The sequence below is a fragment of the Elephas maximus genome, chromosome 18, assembly GCF_024166365.1.
Source record: "Elephas maximus indicus isolate mEleMax1 chromosome 18, mEleMax1 primary haplotype, whole genome shotgun sequence".
Lineage (NCBI taxonomy): Eukaryota > Metazoa > Chordata > Mammalia > Proboscidea > Elephantidae > Elephas > Elephas maximus.
The window spans coordinates 79,641,896-79,658,816 of NC_064836.1; the positions used below are offsets into that span (position 1 = coordinate 79,641,896).

General features: G+C 39.0%; 1 protein-coding gene across 7 annotated transcripts in view; it reads left to right on the forward strand.

The window, feature by feature from the left end:
• The window catches only part of BBX (BBX high mobility group box domain containing), a 294,477-nt gene that overhangs the window by 234,229 nt on the left and 43,327 nt on the right, over positions 1-16,921 (forward strand). For all 7 annotated transcript variants that reach the window (XM_049858245.1, XM_049858248.1, XM_049858249.1 and 4 more), the window contains 2 exons: positions 11,897-12,905; positions 13,922-14,060. In XM_049858245.1, coding sequence (XP_049714202.1) covers positions 11,897-12,905; positions 13,922-14,060 — 1,148 coding nt within the window. The remainder of the gene's footprint in view (positions 1-11,896; positions 12,906-13,921; positions 14,061-16,921) is intronic.

Consider the following 16,921-nt stretch of genomic DNA (forward strand, 5'->3'; position numbering starts at 1 on the left):
GAGGATCAGATCTCCTGTACCAAACTTTGTCTTTCTTTTCTTTCATTTTTCAGATTTCCTTCCAATGAGTTTCCTCTGAGGCCTTTTGTGATACGGTTATTTAACAAATTCTTTGTAGTTCATGGAACCTTATGGATAGACCTATCATTTACTAAATATTATGGTACTTTGTATCATAAAAATTTAGGAGTTTTTAAAACACAATGAGATAACACTTCACACCTATTCGAATGGCTAAAATCCTAAACACTGACAATACGAAATGCTGACAAGGATGTGGGGCAGCAAGAACTGTCACCTGTTGCTGGGGGGAATGCCACCTGGGAATACAGTCCAGCAGTTTCTTACAAAGCTAAACATTGTCTTCTACCATCCAGCAATCACTCTTCTAGGGTATTCACCCAAAGGAGTTGAAAACAGATGTCCACATAAAAATCTGCACACAAATATTTATAGCAGCTCTATTCATAATTGCCAAAAATTGTAAGCAGCCATAATGTTCTTCAGTAGGCGAATGAATAAACAGATTGTGGTACATCCATACAGTGAGATGTTGTTCAGTGATAAAAATACATGAGCTGTCAAGCCAAGAAAAGACATGGAGTAAACTTAAATGTATTTACTAAATGAAAGAGGCTAGTCTTAAAAGGCTATACACTTATGATTCCAACTGTATTTCATTCTGGAAAAGGTAAAACTATAAGGGCAGTAAAAAGACCAGTGCTTTCAGGGGTTCTGATGGGGGTGGGATGAGGGGAGGAGGGATGAAGAGGTGGAGCCTAGGGCATTTTTAGGGCAGTGAAACTAGTCTGTGTAAGACTGTAATGGTGGATACATGAAGTGCATTTGTCAAAACTAACAAGAGTGTACAACACAAAGAGTGAACCCCAGTGTAAACTGGGGACTTTAATTAATAACGTATCCGTATTGGTTCATCAGTGGTGATAAACGTGCCACACTGACACAAGACGTTAATAATGGAGGAAACTGAACAGGGGGAGAGGGAGTGTTTGGGAACGCCCTGTACTTTCTGCTCAATTTCTTATGCTCTAAAAAGTAAAGTCTATTAGTAAAAAATAATTAGGAGTTTTAAATATCTGGTATCTTTAAATTAGGCTTTTAAAGGCTAGCCAGAATCCAATTACAAACATAAAAAATATGAAGGCCCGGAATAGGAAGGACATGTATGTACAGTGGAACAAACTGACCCATTTGTTGTCTTATAATCAAGTTGACATCCTTCTTGTGTAAGACAAAAAAAAAAATTCATACCTAAATAGAGGGGGATAGAGGTTACTGAAAAACTCTAAGGAAAACCTATGAAGACAGCAGGAAGTAGTTCTAAAAAGGAACAGTGTAAGCCAGTGGAAAAGTACTAATTTAGATATAACTGAAGCGGTAAAGATCTGGCAAAGGGAGTACCTTTGGAGGGAGAGTTACAAGAATTTTAAGCAAATCTTAGTAACCAGAGGGACTACAAGGTCTTGCATTTTTCTATTTAAGACTGTTTAAAAAAAATTTTTTTTTTAAGACTGTATAGACTGTCAAGACAATGTATTTTGAAAGAAGTGATTATTTTGCTCATATAATATGAATATATGTCTCTGTGCTTTTTCTTGGTTATAATATAATTATTTTGAGAGATATATACACACATATCGAGTATGTGTGTATGTATATGTATATATATACACACGTGTATATACATACGCATATACAAACATACAAACATTTTTAACATTAAACAATACTAAATTACGAAACAGATTTTCATTATATAACTTGGTTTTATAAAGTTTATTAAAGTTTTGTGTCGGAAATGTGTAAACCTTTGAGGTACTTTGTGCTGTGGGGGATGCTAAAGAGATGAATCTGTCTTTCCATTTTTTTCCTTTGGAGTAACAGTCGTAAAAAAAGGATTCCCTATTAAATCAGCGCTCATTAAAAAGAGCACTCTTGTAATTTGTAGGGATGCATCCCAGATATGAAACAGATGCTATGGTGTAGCAGATGTTTGAATGCTTATGTCATAACTTAAGGGGTAGAATGACTGAAAGAAGTCTGTTCCGGTTATAGCCAGTCAGCTATTCTCAGCATTCGTGTAAAAATGCATGGTTTTGATAAAACAGTGTAGCTAAAAAAAACTTTATCAAGAAAATCTTGTGTTATTATCTGCACTACATAAATATGATGCCATAATTCTAGTAGGGCATGTTTTAGAATAACAGCCTGAAACCTCCCGATTTCTAATTAAACGTAAATACGTGCACAACGGATTAATCAACATCTTCAAATAACTGCCACTAGAAATACGCCTCAATTTTTTTTTACTTTCTGTGTATTTGATATTTATTTTTCTTTAGCAAAATATAATATTTAGTTATTTCTAGTGTTTATTTAAATAAACAAGAGTAGCAGGATATTGAGGGAGATTTTTCCTGTTGCCCATAGTTGCTGCTCTTTTCTAGAATCTGAAGAGACATCTTTAAACTCACTCATTTCAAACTGAGAGCCACCAAGAAGCCAACTCCACTTTAGGCCAGACCCTTTTCTTGGGGTTTATTAAGAGGTGGCCTAATCCAAAGGTGGCCCATCCATCACTCAAGGGGTTCTTCCTCTCACCTCCCCCACGACCCCCAAGTCATCAGCTCTGGTCAGGGCATATCATCGGCTCTCCAGGCTTTTCTCTCTATCCTATGAAGGAAAAGTGGAAAGTGCTTTCATTCTTCCTCCTGCCTCTGTCAGGTACACGCAAGTGCCTTCTAGTTCTTTGGTGAGAAGCAAGAATGTTTAGACATGGATTGATTCATTGCTGCACCTTGCACCGACTTGACTAGGGAGAAGTTGGCCGCAAGGAGGGAGAGATTTGGACCAGTGTGGACTCTTGAGTTTTGTCATTGTAAGGATGAATGAGTTTCCCAGGGGTCCAGTGGACAAATAGAAAGTAGTTCTGCTCGATCAGCCAAGAGCAACGAGGATCAAGAGGCCGTGAGTCAGGCAGGGGAGCTGGGATTGAGAGGTTGTCAAAGGGCAGACTTGCAACAGCCTCTGACATCAGGGACCTTCATGCAGGGCTCCCTGAACATGCAGGAGTCATATAATCAGCTGGTTTGCAGCAGTACAGCAGTCCTGCTACTAAAATACCAAAATATTTCTTAGTGTTAGTAAAAAGCCTGTGACCCAAACTGCCTAACAGTACTTGCAGCTCCTCCATTTATGGAAAGTGAAGGTAAAGCATAGGTGTGAGTCAGAATTGGGAGTGTTCAGTGCAGAGCAAAGAAATGTGTGCCTGAAAGTCATGCCGAGCCACTGAAGATTGGGGGTGAAGTCTGCCTCGATGAAAGCAGCACTGGAGGAGATTCCCTTGGCAGCTGGAAATGCAGTGGGAAGCCTCTGTGGCCACGCAAGTGTGAGAAGATAAGAGCCAGGATTGGAGGAGCCGGCAGTGGGAACAGGAGGCAGAAACAGATACCAGGAGGTTTTGGGAGATTCAGTGGCATTTGATGATGGAGTCAATGTGAGAGGCAAAGAAAAAAGAGGAGTTGGAGATGACGCTAAGGCTCTGATCTTAGGTGCGTGGGAGAGGCCTGCCTTCCAGAAACGTGACCCTCGCCTAGAGCCCTCCTTCCAGAAGCCTGTGTGTTCGTGACAAGGGGAAGCCCTGCTAGTGGAAAAGGAAAAACGAAAGATGCTGAGGAACAAGGGATGATGGAGAAAGTCCAACATGAGACTGTCAAGAAGGGAGGAGACTGCTGTTAGTTAACTTTTTAGCACATTCCTCTGAGCACAGAAGAAAGAAAATGAAAAGGCAGGCACCATAGAATTGCTGAGTTTGGTCTGTGGTCCCTCTTCTCTGTGTTGTACTTCCTTCTTTATCTCAAGTTATAAATCTAGTTATGTTTTTTAAGGTGAAGGTGAAGAAAGACAATACTGGATTTTTCCAGATAAACTCATCATATATTAAAAAGCAGGATTATAGATCTGGTGGGTCCAAGGGAAACGGAAAAGTTATCATTAACTCTATTAGAAAAGGAAGATGTTTACAGCAGCCTGAACTCCCTAGTTTTTGTCACATTCCTGTCGGGGGTGGGGGGAGCATGTATAACTAAATCAGATGGATTGGTAAAGTGAATTTATTCTAGTTTTTTTACAATACAAATTCAATTTTAAACAAAGCTGAATTATGATAAAATTACAGAAATGACATACCAAACTGAAAAAAAGTAAAAAATCCCAGGAGTAATTTTAGTTGGCTGTGAGCCCTCTAATATATTAGCATTCCCCGCCACTACCGATTATGGGTGGTGGTTGACTGAATTCTGACTGTTTATATTTTCTGTTGTGATCTCATATGTTCTTTGGTACGTACGTGTGTGTGTGTGTGGTGTACTAGTGGGTTTTTTTTTTTAATTAATATTTTACTGTTCAAGGTGAAAGTTTACAAGGAAATTAGGTTCCCATGTGTCTTAGTCATCTAGTGCTGCCGTAACAGAAATACCACAAGTGGATGGCTTTAACAAAGAGAAATTTCCTCACAGTAAAGTAGGCTGAAAGTCCAAATTCAAGGCGTTGGCTCCAGGGAAAGTCTTTCTCTCTCTGTCAGCTCTGGAAGAAGGTCCTCGTCCTCAATCTTCCCATGGTTGAGGAGCTTCTCAGGTGCAGGGACCCTGCGCCCAAAGGACACGCTTTGCTCCTGGTGCTGCTTTCTTGGTGGTATGAGGTCCCCAATTCCCTGCTAGCTTCCCTTTCCCATATCTCTCGAGAGATAAAAGGTGGTGCAGGCCACACCCCAGGGAAACTCCCTTTACCTTGGATCAGGGAGGTGACCTGAGTAAGGGTGGTGTTACAATCCCACCCTAATACTCTCAACATAAAATTACAATCACAAAATGCAGGACAACCACAGAATACTGGAAATCATGGCCTAACCAAGTTGATATACACATTTTTGGGGGGATATATTTCAATCCATGACACCACGTAACAATTTCTGTACAAATTATTCTGTTATTTTGTTCACATTTTCACAATGCATCATTATTCTCATTCATTTCATTCTGGTTGTACCATTTCCAGTACTCTAGTTTCCCTGCCCCCGTGCCTTCTTATCTTCACATTAGTTTAACTTCAGTGCTAATTTTTGACCATTTTAGTCCCCTATAGATGATTTTTCTTAAAGAAGCTTGTTATGAGTGATATTTTTTATTTTATGATCCAATCTGTTATATAGCTAAAAGGTGGCCTCACGTGTTTAAAGCGTATCTGAGGGCGATAATCTCTGGAAGTTCTCTAGTCTCCACCAGTCCAGTGAGTCTGGACTTTTTAAGAATTTGAGTTCTGTTCAATATTTCTCTCCCATTCTGTAGGGATCTACCTATTGTGGTCCTGATCAGAATAGTCGGTAGTGGTAGCTGGGCACCATGTAGTTCTTCTGGTCTCAGGGTAGATGAGTCCATGGTTCATGTCAACTGTTAGCCCTGTAGACTACTTTGTTCCCTGAGTCTTTGGTTTCCTTCTTTCTCTTTTGTTCTAGAGGAGTAGAGACCAGTAGTTGTATCTTAGATGGCCCCTCATAAGCTTTTAAGACCCCAGACACTACTCACCACATTGGGATGTAGAACCTAACACTTTACAAACTATCATGCCAATTACCTGAGTTGCCCAAGGACACTGTGGTCTTAAGTCTTCAGAGCCAGAGAACGAATCTCGCCAGCTGTCTAGTTATGTCTAAGAAGTATCCATACCTGTGTCCCCTCAGTGGTTTACTATATATGTGGTTATACATGCATGTTCCCACATATTCATACTCCTATATTTTTTTTTTTTACGTATTTGTATACCTATGTGCATATTTGCGTAACTACACAGTTTTTTGGTGGTCGTTGGTATTTCCTGGTGTACATCCTCTCACAACCCCTTCAGGCCCCGAACATCAGCCTGCAGATCTCACCTCAGCTCTCCTACGCTGCCATCAGACAGGTGAATTCTTATACTTAAAATACACTTAAAACCCCTCGCCGTCAAGTCGATTGCTACTCATAGCAGCCCTACAGGACAGAATAGAACTGCCGCGTCATGTTTCCAAGGAGCGCCTGGTGGATTCGAACTGCCGACCTTTTGGTTAGCAGCCATGGCTCTTAACCACTAGGCCACCAGGGTTTCCACTTAAGGGGGCCTTTTATTTGAAAGTGGAGCGTTTCTTTCCTTGTCTTTGCATGCAGAGTTGTGAGTCATTCCCAGAACACCCCTATATTCCAAAACTTTTCATTTATTCCACATTGCACTGACTGATTCTTAGAGAAGCTAAACTATGGGGATGCCCCTAATGAATGCCTTTAACGTCTTTGGAGTGACTTTAAAAGATGGCCTTAGGGAGCAAAGGCTGCCCCACCCCATCCTGAGTCTTCAGAAACGGCAACAGTAAATAATACACATTTAAACCCCTATTTCTTCTGGCCCAGTTGTTTCCACAAACCAAATGGAGAATTAATACACTCAGATTTTAGTGTTGAGAAAAGCTTAGACCACTGGTCTGTGACCAGTTATCTTTTATGATAGGGAGAAACAAATTTCCTTAGTAGCGATGCTATTGTTTATTCTCAGAAACCATCAGGCAGTGTGTATTTTTATGGTGGTTTTATTTAATTATGGAGGAAATGCACACCTTGGAAAACACTGCTGAATGCCATCCTGAGGTTATGTCTACACTGTTCTGGCTGATAAGAAGCCAGCACAAAATGACTGTAAATATACCTTGGCTGCAAAACATTTGTTTTGTACTAAAAAGAAGAGATTTCAAAATTGAAACTTGGTGATTAGTGTCAGTGGGTCTGTTTTCACACTGCCTTGTTTTTAATCTAGCTGGCTCTTATAATAGACGATGAAAGAGAAAGTATAATTAAGAGTGAAATAATATGGTCCATCTTAGGACCATTTACCTATTTCTTAGTACCTGCCAAATGGTTTCTATTTCTGTGGTATTACTTCTTATCTAATACGCAAGATTTTTTACTTTTTCCTCATCACTTTGGTAAGTCTTTTAAAGCAGGGCACAATAAAGAAATGAATCGATGTCTTACATTTGTCAAAAGGAATACATTCACAAGTATCTTTGATTCAAAGATAAAAGCTTGATGCACACAAATTCATTATGTCTTTAAAGTGAATCCCCAGTAACAAACTCTGAGCCCAAGGTGTGGTCTTACCTGTATTGAAAATGGCAGCATCCCTAACTCGGGAACATAAAAAATAATCCATCCACTGTACATTTTACCTCATCCCTTCGATATTTCTATTTCCACCAAGCTCTGAAATGTCTGTTTTGTAATCATTTTGAAGAGGGTAGCTTTTTATACATCTCTCCAACAGATATCATCCTTAGGATCTCAGTATCACTTAACCATTACACCATTAGGGCTCCTTCGATATTCATGTAAGTACAATGTTTTCAAGGTTCATCCGTGTTATAGCATGTATCAGAACTTCATGTGTCTTTACAGCTGAATAACATTCCATTGCATGGATATATCAGATTTCATTTATCCATTCATCTGTTGGTACAAACGAGTTTTTTTCTAACTTTTGGCTACTGTGAATAATGCTGCAGTGAACACTGGTATCTAAGTATCTGTTTGAGTCCTGCTTTCAAGTTTTGGAGTACATATGCAAGAGTTGAATTTCTAGGTCATATGATAATTCTGGAAACCCTGGTGGCATAGTGGTTAAGAGCTACAGCTGCTAACCAAAAGGTCAGTGAGTGGTTCAGATCCACCAGGCGCTCCTTGGAAACCCTATAGGGCAGTTCTAGTCTGTCCTGTAGGATCTCTATGAGTTGGAATTGACTCAACGGCAATGGTTTTGGGTTTTTGATGGGGTATGGTAATTCTGTGTCTGCCTTTTTGAGGAACCACGAAACTATTTTTCCTGCAGCCGCACTCTTTCACATTCGCACTAGCAATGCAGGAGGGTCCCGATTTCCCTCTCTTGCCAACACATTCTATCTCTCTGATATTAGCCATCCTATTGGGTGTGAAGGAGCCCTGATGGTGCAGTGGTTAAGAGCTCAGCTGCTAACCAGAAGATCGGCAGTTTGAATCCACCAGCTGCTCCTTGAAAACCCTATGGGGCAGTTCTACTTGCTATGAGTTGGAATTGAATTGATGGCGACAGGTTTGGGGTTTTTTGGGTTTTTTTTTGGTTAATGGGTGTGAAATAGTTTCTCCTTGTGGTTTTGATATGCATTTCCCTAATGACCAGTGACTGTGAGCATCTTTTCACATGCTTATTGGTCGTTCGTATACCTTCTTTGGAGAAATGTCCCAAATCCTTTGCCCATTTTTTAATTGGGTTGTTTGTATCTTGTTTGGATTGTTTGTTGTTGTAGGAGTTAAATTTATTGTGGATATTAAATTTCTTATCAGGTAGATGGTTCCAAATATTTTCTCCCGTTCTGTAGGTTGTATCTTCATTTTCTTGGTAAAGTCCTTTGATGTACAAAAGTTTTTAGTTTTGATGAAGTTCATTTTATCTGTGTTTTGTTGCTCATGTATGGTGTCATATCTAAGAATCCGTTGTCAAAAACTAGATGCTGAACATTTATTCCTATGTTTTCTTCTAAGACTTTTGTAGTTTTAGTTCATATATTTAGGTCATTGATCCATTTTGAGTTAATATTTGTATATGCTGTGGAGTAATCCAGTTGTCCTGGCATCGAGTCGATTCCGACTGGTGGCAACCCTCTGTGCCTGTCCTTACAGCATTGCCAGATTCTCTGATTACTCTAGCTGTGTGGTACAGGAGTATGCTTTGCGATCAGGAACTGAGTGTTCTCACTTTATTTTTCATGAGTGGTTTGGCAGAGTCCTTTGCAATTCCATCTGAATTTGAGGATTGGCTTTCCCGTTTTTACAACGAAGGCTGCTGGACTTCTGATTGGGATTGTGGTGAATCTGCAGATTGATTTGGGTAGTGTTGACTTCTTAACAATATTAAGCCTTCCAGGACATGGACAGAGGATGTCTTCCCATTTGTTTAGACCTTTAATTTCTTACAGCAGTGTTTTATAGTTTTGAGTGTACATATCTTTCACCTCCCTGATTAAATTTATTCCTAGGTACTTTATTCTTTTAGATATTATAAATAGAATTGTTTTCTTAATTTCCTTTTCTGAGAGCTCATAGCTGATGTGTAGAAACACAATTGATTTTTTGTGTGTTGCCCTGGAACTCTGCAACTTTGCTAGATTTATTTACTAGCTCTAATAGTCTTCTTGTGGATTTTTGGGATTTTCCATATGTAGGATTATGTCATCTGGGAATAGAGATAATTTTGCTTCTTCCTTTCTAATTTGGATACCTTATACTTCTTTTTCCTGCCTGACTGCTTGGGCAATAACTTCCAGTAAAATATTGAATAGCAGTGATGAAAGCAGGCAACTTTGTCATGTTCCTGACCTTAGGGTAAAGCTTTCAGTCTTTCTTCATTGAGCATGGTGTTAGGTGTGCATTTCTGTTTCTTTTTTTTTTTTTTGTATATAAATGCCCTTTATCATGTTGTGGAATCTCCCTCCTATTCCTAGTTTGTTGAGTGTTTTTATCACAAAAGAGAAAAATTCAGAATATTAACTGACTAAAAGCTCATTTCAAGCTGGAAGTATGATGTGCCTGTTTAAAAAAAAAAAAAAAGTAACCCCAGGGCCCCATTACAAGATATGTGGTGTAGCTATCAATGGACAAATAGTTCCACCTCTCATCTAGAGTGTCACAGCAAGGCTGGGAACATAATCCAAGAATGATACCGCTGAATTGAAGCATTCATCTTTCCCAACCTTCCTAAAACTTCACGCCGTTCGCAAACTGTGTTCATACACGTTTGTTCTCTTTTGCCTCACAACAACCCAGTGCAGAAGGTACTGTTAACCCACTTCACAGCCTCTGTTTTCTCATATGGGTTCAAGTCTAAGCTACATGGCTCATTCTGTGACCTCAGCCAAGGTGTGTTGCTTGGTCATGAACCCAGTTCATTTCAGTAAAACCCATTTTCACTTCAAGACGGCATACATGTGATGAGCTGTTAAGGAAATGGGGAAGATGATACCAGAAGAGACTTCTGGGTACATGAAGCTAATCTTCAAGGATTTGAAATTCTTTCACATGAGAGAAAGAATAATTTGTGTGGTTTCAAATCAGAGAACTAAGACCAGTGGGTAGAATTTATAGAATAATAAAAAAAATTATCTTTTATTATGATGAGTATGTGTGTGTGTTATATATATGTGTGTATAAAAAAATTTTTTTAATGTATATATGTATATGCATATATATATGCACACACACATATATAACAAACATACCATTTCAACACTGCTTTCATGTTGTATAACCATTACTTCTATCCATTTCCAAACTTTTCTGTCACCTTTAACAGAAGCTCAGTATCCATTTTTGCTTAATATTAAAAATTTATCAAACAGAACTGCCCAATAATGGAATAATGCGCTGTCTTTGTGCCAGAGTTAGATAACTCACTCTCCAGGATATTTTAGTGAAATGAATTCCTGTCTTGGGAAGAAGGTTAGATTGGATGACCTCTAGAATGACACCCAACTTTGAGAGTCTGGTTATATGTGTTCGATTTTGGTGATTTGGTTAGTGAGTGAATTTGTGATTTGTTTTTGATTGGGGATTGTTTGTTTTACTTCTGCAGTTTCATTTGCAGCAATATAATTGTTTTTCTTATGATTTAGGATTAATGGTCCATTCGTGAAAAAACTTAAGAGCCTGAAACAAGGGAGTAAAGCATGACTAGTGCTTGGTGTAATTACCTGCGCAAGAAATACTATGCTATTTCCCAGAACACGTCCCCAGAGTGAATGCCCGCATTTGTTCATTTCACCCCTAACTCTCGGATCACATCAGGGGTGATGAGGAGAGTCACTCTGAAATATACTTGAGCAGAGATTAGAGTTTGCGAAGTATTATTAGGTTTGCTAAGGTGAACCACGAAGATGCAAACTTTGAGTATACCCCACTGTAAAAACCAGCACCTATATGGCAAAAGGTCTTTGAAATGACTTATTAAAAGCCACAGAGTGATAGTTGTTGAAAAAGCATAGAATTTACTTTGAGACTGCCTTTCTAGCCCTCTTCTATAACTAGTATATTCCTTTCCCCAAGTGGTACAGTTATTCCTGAAGGACCAGTATAACTGAGAAAGGAAAATAAAAATTATTTCAAAATTGATGTAAAAACAGCAGATTCTTCCATGAGAATAAAACCTTCGGGAAAGACTAAATGTGTCAGTGTTCCAGAATTAAGATAAGTTTTGCTTCTATCCTGTTTCCTGTTAGGTTCAATAGTGGGAAGTTCTCAGTCCTTGTAGCTACTTGCCGAGGTCTAAAAAGTTAACTTACATGAGTTTCTAAAAAAGATAGCTCCATCGTGAATGATCTGAAGGACCGGATACACTTGTCATATTCAGTTTTTAAAAACTTGTCCTGTCTTCCTCTCCCCATCCCCTTTCCAAATGACTCAATATAGACCACAAAGCTAGTAAATAGCAACACCAGAACTCAAACTCAGGTCTTTTAACTCTAGATCCCATCTCATTTTAACAAATCTTGTTTTCTTGGAAATAATTTCCGATAAGCCGGACAATGAGAATTCTGGCATATGCTTGTCCAGAGTTTAATAAATATCTCATACCACCTAAAACTTTTTATTAATTTTGAATCATTTAAGTTCTTTTGGCAGGTATGGACTCATTATTATAAAGTTTGACATTTATTTTGATAATTTTTAAAAAGAATATATAATCGAGAAGCTTAAACTAATTTCTAGCATGGAAGAATAAGGATTTTTTTGTTTTGTTTTCTCTCATTTTTGTTTTAACTGTTTAGATGTGCCTGGCATCAGAGGGGGTGAAAATGGAAGAATCAAAGCGAATGAAAACAAAAGAACCAGATGGTGGAAGAACTAAAGAACTGGAGAAGGGAAAGGAAGGACGGGAAATAAAAGTGGAGAAAACAGATGAAGCCAATTTACAACAGGAAGCAGAATTTGAAAAACCAGCTAAGGAAAATGTAAGAGATTCTAAGGAATTAAGAAGTTTTGAGGAGCTGCAAGTGGATGATATAATGGCTATAAAAATGGAAGATCCCAAAGAAATAAAAAAGGAAGAATTAGAGGAAGATCAAAAGTGTAGTCTTTTCCCTGATTTTTCTTACTCTGCCAGTAGCAAGATAATAATAAGTGATGTTCCCAGTAGAAAGGATCACATGTGCCATCCTCATGGAATTATGGTGATTGAGGATCCCACAGCGTTAAACAAACCCGAGAAACTAAAAAAGAAGAAAAAGAAAAGCAAAATGGATAGACACGGAAATGATAAATCCACGCCCAAGAAGACTTGCAAAAAGAGGCAGTCTTCTGAGTCTGACATCGAGAGTGTCATATACACCATTGAAGCTGTTGCAAAGGGAGACTGGGGTGTTGAGAAACTTGGAGAAGCCCCTCGCAAGAAGGTCCGCACATCCTCAAGTGGCAAGGGAAGCCTTTCGGATGCCAAGCCACCAAAGAAAAAAGTGAAATCGAGAGAGAAGAAAATGTCAAAGGAGAAATTCTCAGACACTACCAAAGAGTCAAAACTTCCAGATTTCATTAATCTTTCTGCCAGCAAGAACATTTCTGGTGAGGTGTCAGAGGGTGTAAAAGCAGAACCATTGACCCCCGTGGAGGAGGCACCACCACCCACCCTGTCGGGACAAGCCAAGCCTGAGGACAATGACTGTAATAGAAAAACAGAGACGTGTGGCTCCAGGAAATCCGAGAGGTCTTGCAAAGGTGCTCTTTATAAAACCCTGGTGTCTGAGGGCATGCTGACCTCTCTGCGAGCCAATGTTGACAGAGGTAAGGGATTCATTCTATCGACCTGAAAAGGGAATACAAAACCAAGCGGGATTTCTCTTTTAACCCATTACAACAACAGCCATAGGGAGCAATACGGAATCAAAATAATATCTTACACTTGTACAGTTCCTTATGGTTTATAGATCGTATATATTTGTCATTTTACTTAAGTGTCTTCTCGCATCGTTGAGGAACACTTGTCATCTTTTGTAGGTAGTTCTCAGGAAATAGGTATTCAAAATAATTCAAACTTTTTTTTATTGATATGGGCTTGCTATTTATTTAGAAAGATCAGTGTTGAATGGTTGGAGATTTTAGTCTGGCTTTTAAAACTGATGGAAAGATTTTCCTGAATCAGGCAGGTGTATTTGGCAAAATCTTGACTTGTAGGCTGTAGAAGGAAATAGGTTACTTGGCCCTCCCCATCTGGTAATCAGAGAGATATTTAAAGTGAAGGATTCTTTGAAATATGACAGCATCCAGAAAGCAGTTCATGTGCATACCTTTATTCCACAGAGTGTTTTATGTAAAGTTATCTATTTAAAAATATGTCATCTGGCTAGGTGACTACCACTTGGCAAGCTAAATTGTAATGAGACGTGAGAATCGTAGGTTCGACAAGCCCTGGATGAAGATACTTGGTAATACATAGTTCTCCAGGGATGTCATTTCAACGGGTCTTTGGGAAAGCAGAGCTAATAGTGCCCCCAACAAAGGGCTCTCACACCTTTGACTGATTCTCAAGTGGGAAAGTTGGCAGTAATCAGTCTCTCTGAAGTTAGGCAGTACCTGTTGGGTTATGATGAGACAACTGATCTCAGAGGCTGTAAGTAAATTTTTTGAATGTTCCATCATTAAAATGGTCCAGCATGAATCATTTGTGGAGGACTCTGGAATAGTGACAGCCAGAGTCCTACAAATGAAGCCCAAGGGGTCAAGGTCACTTGGGAAGCAACTAAGTTGATTTCCCCCCACCCCAGCATACTAAGCACGTCCATTCTCTTGAATTTCTTCAGGGAAACGAAGCTCAGGAAAAGGAAACTCATCTGATCATGAAGGGTGTTGGAATGAAGAAAGCTGGACATTTAACCAGAGTGGGACCAGTGGGAGCAAAAAGTTCAAGAAGACCAAAGCAAAGGAAGATTCTTTCCTTGGGTGAGTGCCTATGAGCTATACTGCACAGACCCCAAATGTGATAGAATTTTCAAGATAAATATGTCACCCACTGCTCATTTTTTGAGTATCCATTTAACACTATGTCAAGAACACTAAGGAATATACAAATCAAGTGTATCACATGATTCCTGCTGTTAACCTAGTTGTGTGGGAGAAAATACCATTCATGTTTCAGGTATAGTGGAAAATATGTAGATCTTAGACTCGGGCCCAAGTTTAAATCAAGATTGAATCAAAGGTCACTACATATTAGTGGCATGACATTGTAACTGGTTTAAAATCTTCAAGATGCATTTTCCCATCTGAAGCTGAGGATGGATGTTATTTAAATTGTTGTCATCTTGCCCATTTTATATACTATATATTCTTAATTTAATATTTCTAAATGTACATATCTTTATAGAATAATATCTGTGGAAAATAAAATTATGCCTTTATCTCTAACCTTATTTTGTTTAAATCTTATCAGTTGCTCCAAGATAAAAAATAATGGGTTGAATATTCCCCCACTATGAAATTTTTTTTTTATGAAGCTGAATTGATATATTGAAATACAATATTAACCAATGGCGTACATCGAGATAAAATTGTTAAGAATTGTTTCATTTTTAGTATTATGCCAAATACTTACAATAGCCATCTTAATACAGAGCATTTTCTTAGTAAGCTAGGAGACCAGTACTTTACATTGTGGAGGAAAGGGTCTGCATATTCATTATACAGTTTTGGAAATCCTTTGAGATTTCTCATTAGCCCAATTTGAAAAGAATACATCGAATAGAAGTAAGTACATTTTATATTCTCTATATCTTTTCATAAGTGTGTTTAAAGGTATGCAAATGCTATGCATTGGGTGTATTGTATTTCATTTATTTATAAATATTTGCATGTCTGTTTATAGAATAATAGAATTTTTTTCCCTTGGAAGTTACAGTGCTTTCAAGTCTGTTTAATTATAAAGCTCTAGGTTATCACAGAGTGAGAGGGTAGAAATTATTTCCCATGATGATGATTCCTTGAGATTATTTATATTCTGATGATATAATTTTATATCTTTCCTTCTCCCTGGTATTTTGAAAAATCCAAAGTAGTTCTGATAGTTTTGCTTATATCATGCTTAAGCAGTAACGTGAAAATCCTCACATTTGTCATGTCAAATCACACTTTCCAATTCAGAATTTCCTGAAAAGTAAGTCTTGAGCATCCGAGCCAACACTCCGCGTCTTGTAGAAGAACTGCCAATGCTGTGTAGGTCTCCACGCCAAGGGAGTAGCAGGACTCTCTGCAGACAATGTGGATTCCAGGGAAGCCCAGCAGGCATTAAGGCATCTGTCTTAGTTTTCTAGAACTGCTATAACAGAAATGCCACAAGTGGATGGCTTTAAAAAACAGAAGTTTATTCTGTTAACAGTTCAGGAGGCTAGAAGTCTGAATTGAGGGCACCAGCTCCCAGGGGAGGCTTTCTCTCTGTCGGTTCTGGGGAGATGTCCTTGTCATCAGTCTTCCCCTGGTCTAGGAGCTTTTTAGTGCAGGGACCTCGGGTCTAAAGGACGTACTCCATTCCTGGCGCTTCTTTCTTGGTGGTATGAGGTCCCTCTCCTCTCCGCTTGCTTCTCTGTTTTATATCTCAAGAGAGATTGACTCAAGATACAACTTAATCCTGTAGATTGAGTCCTGCCTCCTTAACGTAACTGCCTCTAATCCTGCCTCATTTACGTCATGGCGGTTAGGATTTACAACACATAGGATAATCACCTCAGATCACAAAATGCTGGGCAACCACTCAGTACCGGGACTCATGGCCTAGCCAAGTTGGCACACATTTTTGGGGACACAGTTTAATCCATGACAGCTTCCCATCAGAAAGTTCCCCGCCACTTCCATGAGGAACTGCTGAAGCTCTGAGAGAGCGGTTTTTCGCCAAACTTTTTCGAGGAACAAAAAAAGTGAAACGATCGTTTAAGAAGGTGTTTCTGAAAAGAGTTTAGTGTGTGAGTTATTTGTTTGTATTTTTTTTATTTATCATTTCTGAGGAACCCACATGTATGTAACTGAGAGTGTACGTTTCCATAGGCTTATATCAATGGTAAACCTCAGGGGTCCACCCCACCCTCCCCCATTTTAAATATTGGCCTAACTATTGGGTTTGCGTTGTTTAAAAGAAAGCAACATTGAGAAACTCAAGTTCCTGTCAGTCTTTTCTGAGATTTTAGATGAGCATTCGAAACCTTTTTATCTCAGAAAATATGCTCCCTGTTTAGTTAACTGTAGCCAAGAAAAATTTACCCAGTATTGGTGGTTATAATTTTACAGACCTCTCCAAGAAAAATATGGATTATTACTCTCATTCCCTTTTAAAGACTTAAAAACATACATACCAAAGGACCTTAACAGTTGTATGTTGCATTTTCACATGTTTTTTTGGGCGTTCAGACTATATTCACAACTTGTAGATAGCTTTCTGATAGCTAGTACCTGATTTTCCATCGGTATAAACGTTTTCTTTAACTGAATGAGAAAAGGCGGCTTTACTAACTAAGGAGCGTTCCTCGCACACCACCTCCACCGCTCCTCCCACCCCTACCCTCACTGCTTTGATGGAACTCAACGATGGCCCTTTTCTGTTGATGATGCTGATGGCCCTCTGATGGTCTTCACTCTGCTCCACAACTCTTGCACATACCTCCAAAACCAAGAACAGCTCTAGGTAGAAGTATGTCGAGACATCCCTTAACTAGCAGCTTGACACATTGGCTTGCTAAAAGGTGGTAAACAGGGCTGTTCACCTCTCCCCATTACGCCCTCCATTTTCTATCTACCAAATATGGTGATTCTCCTGC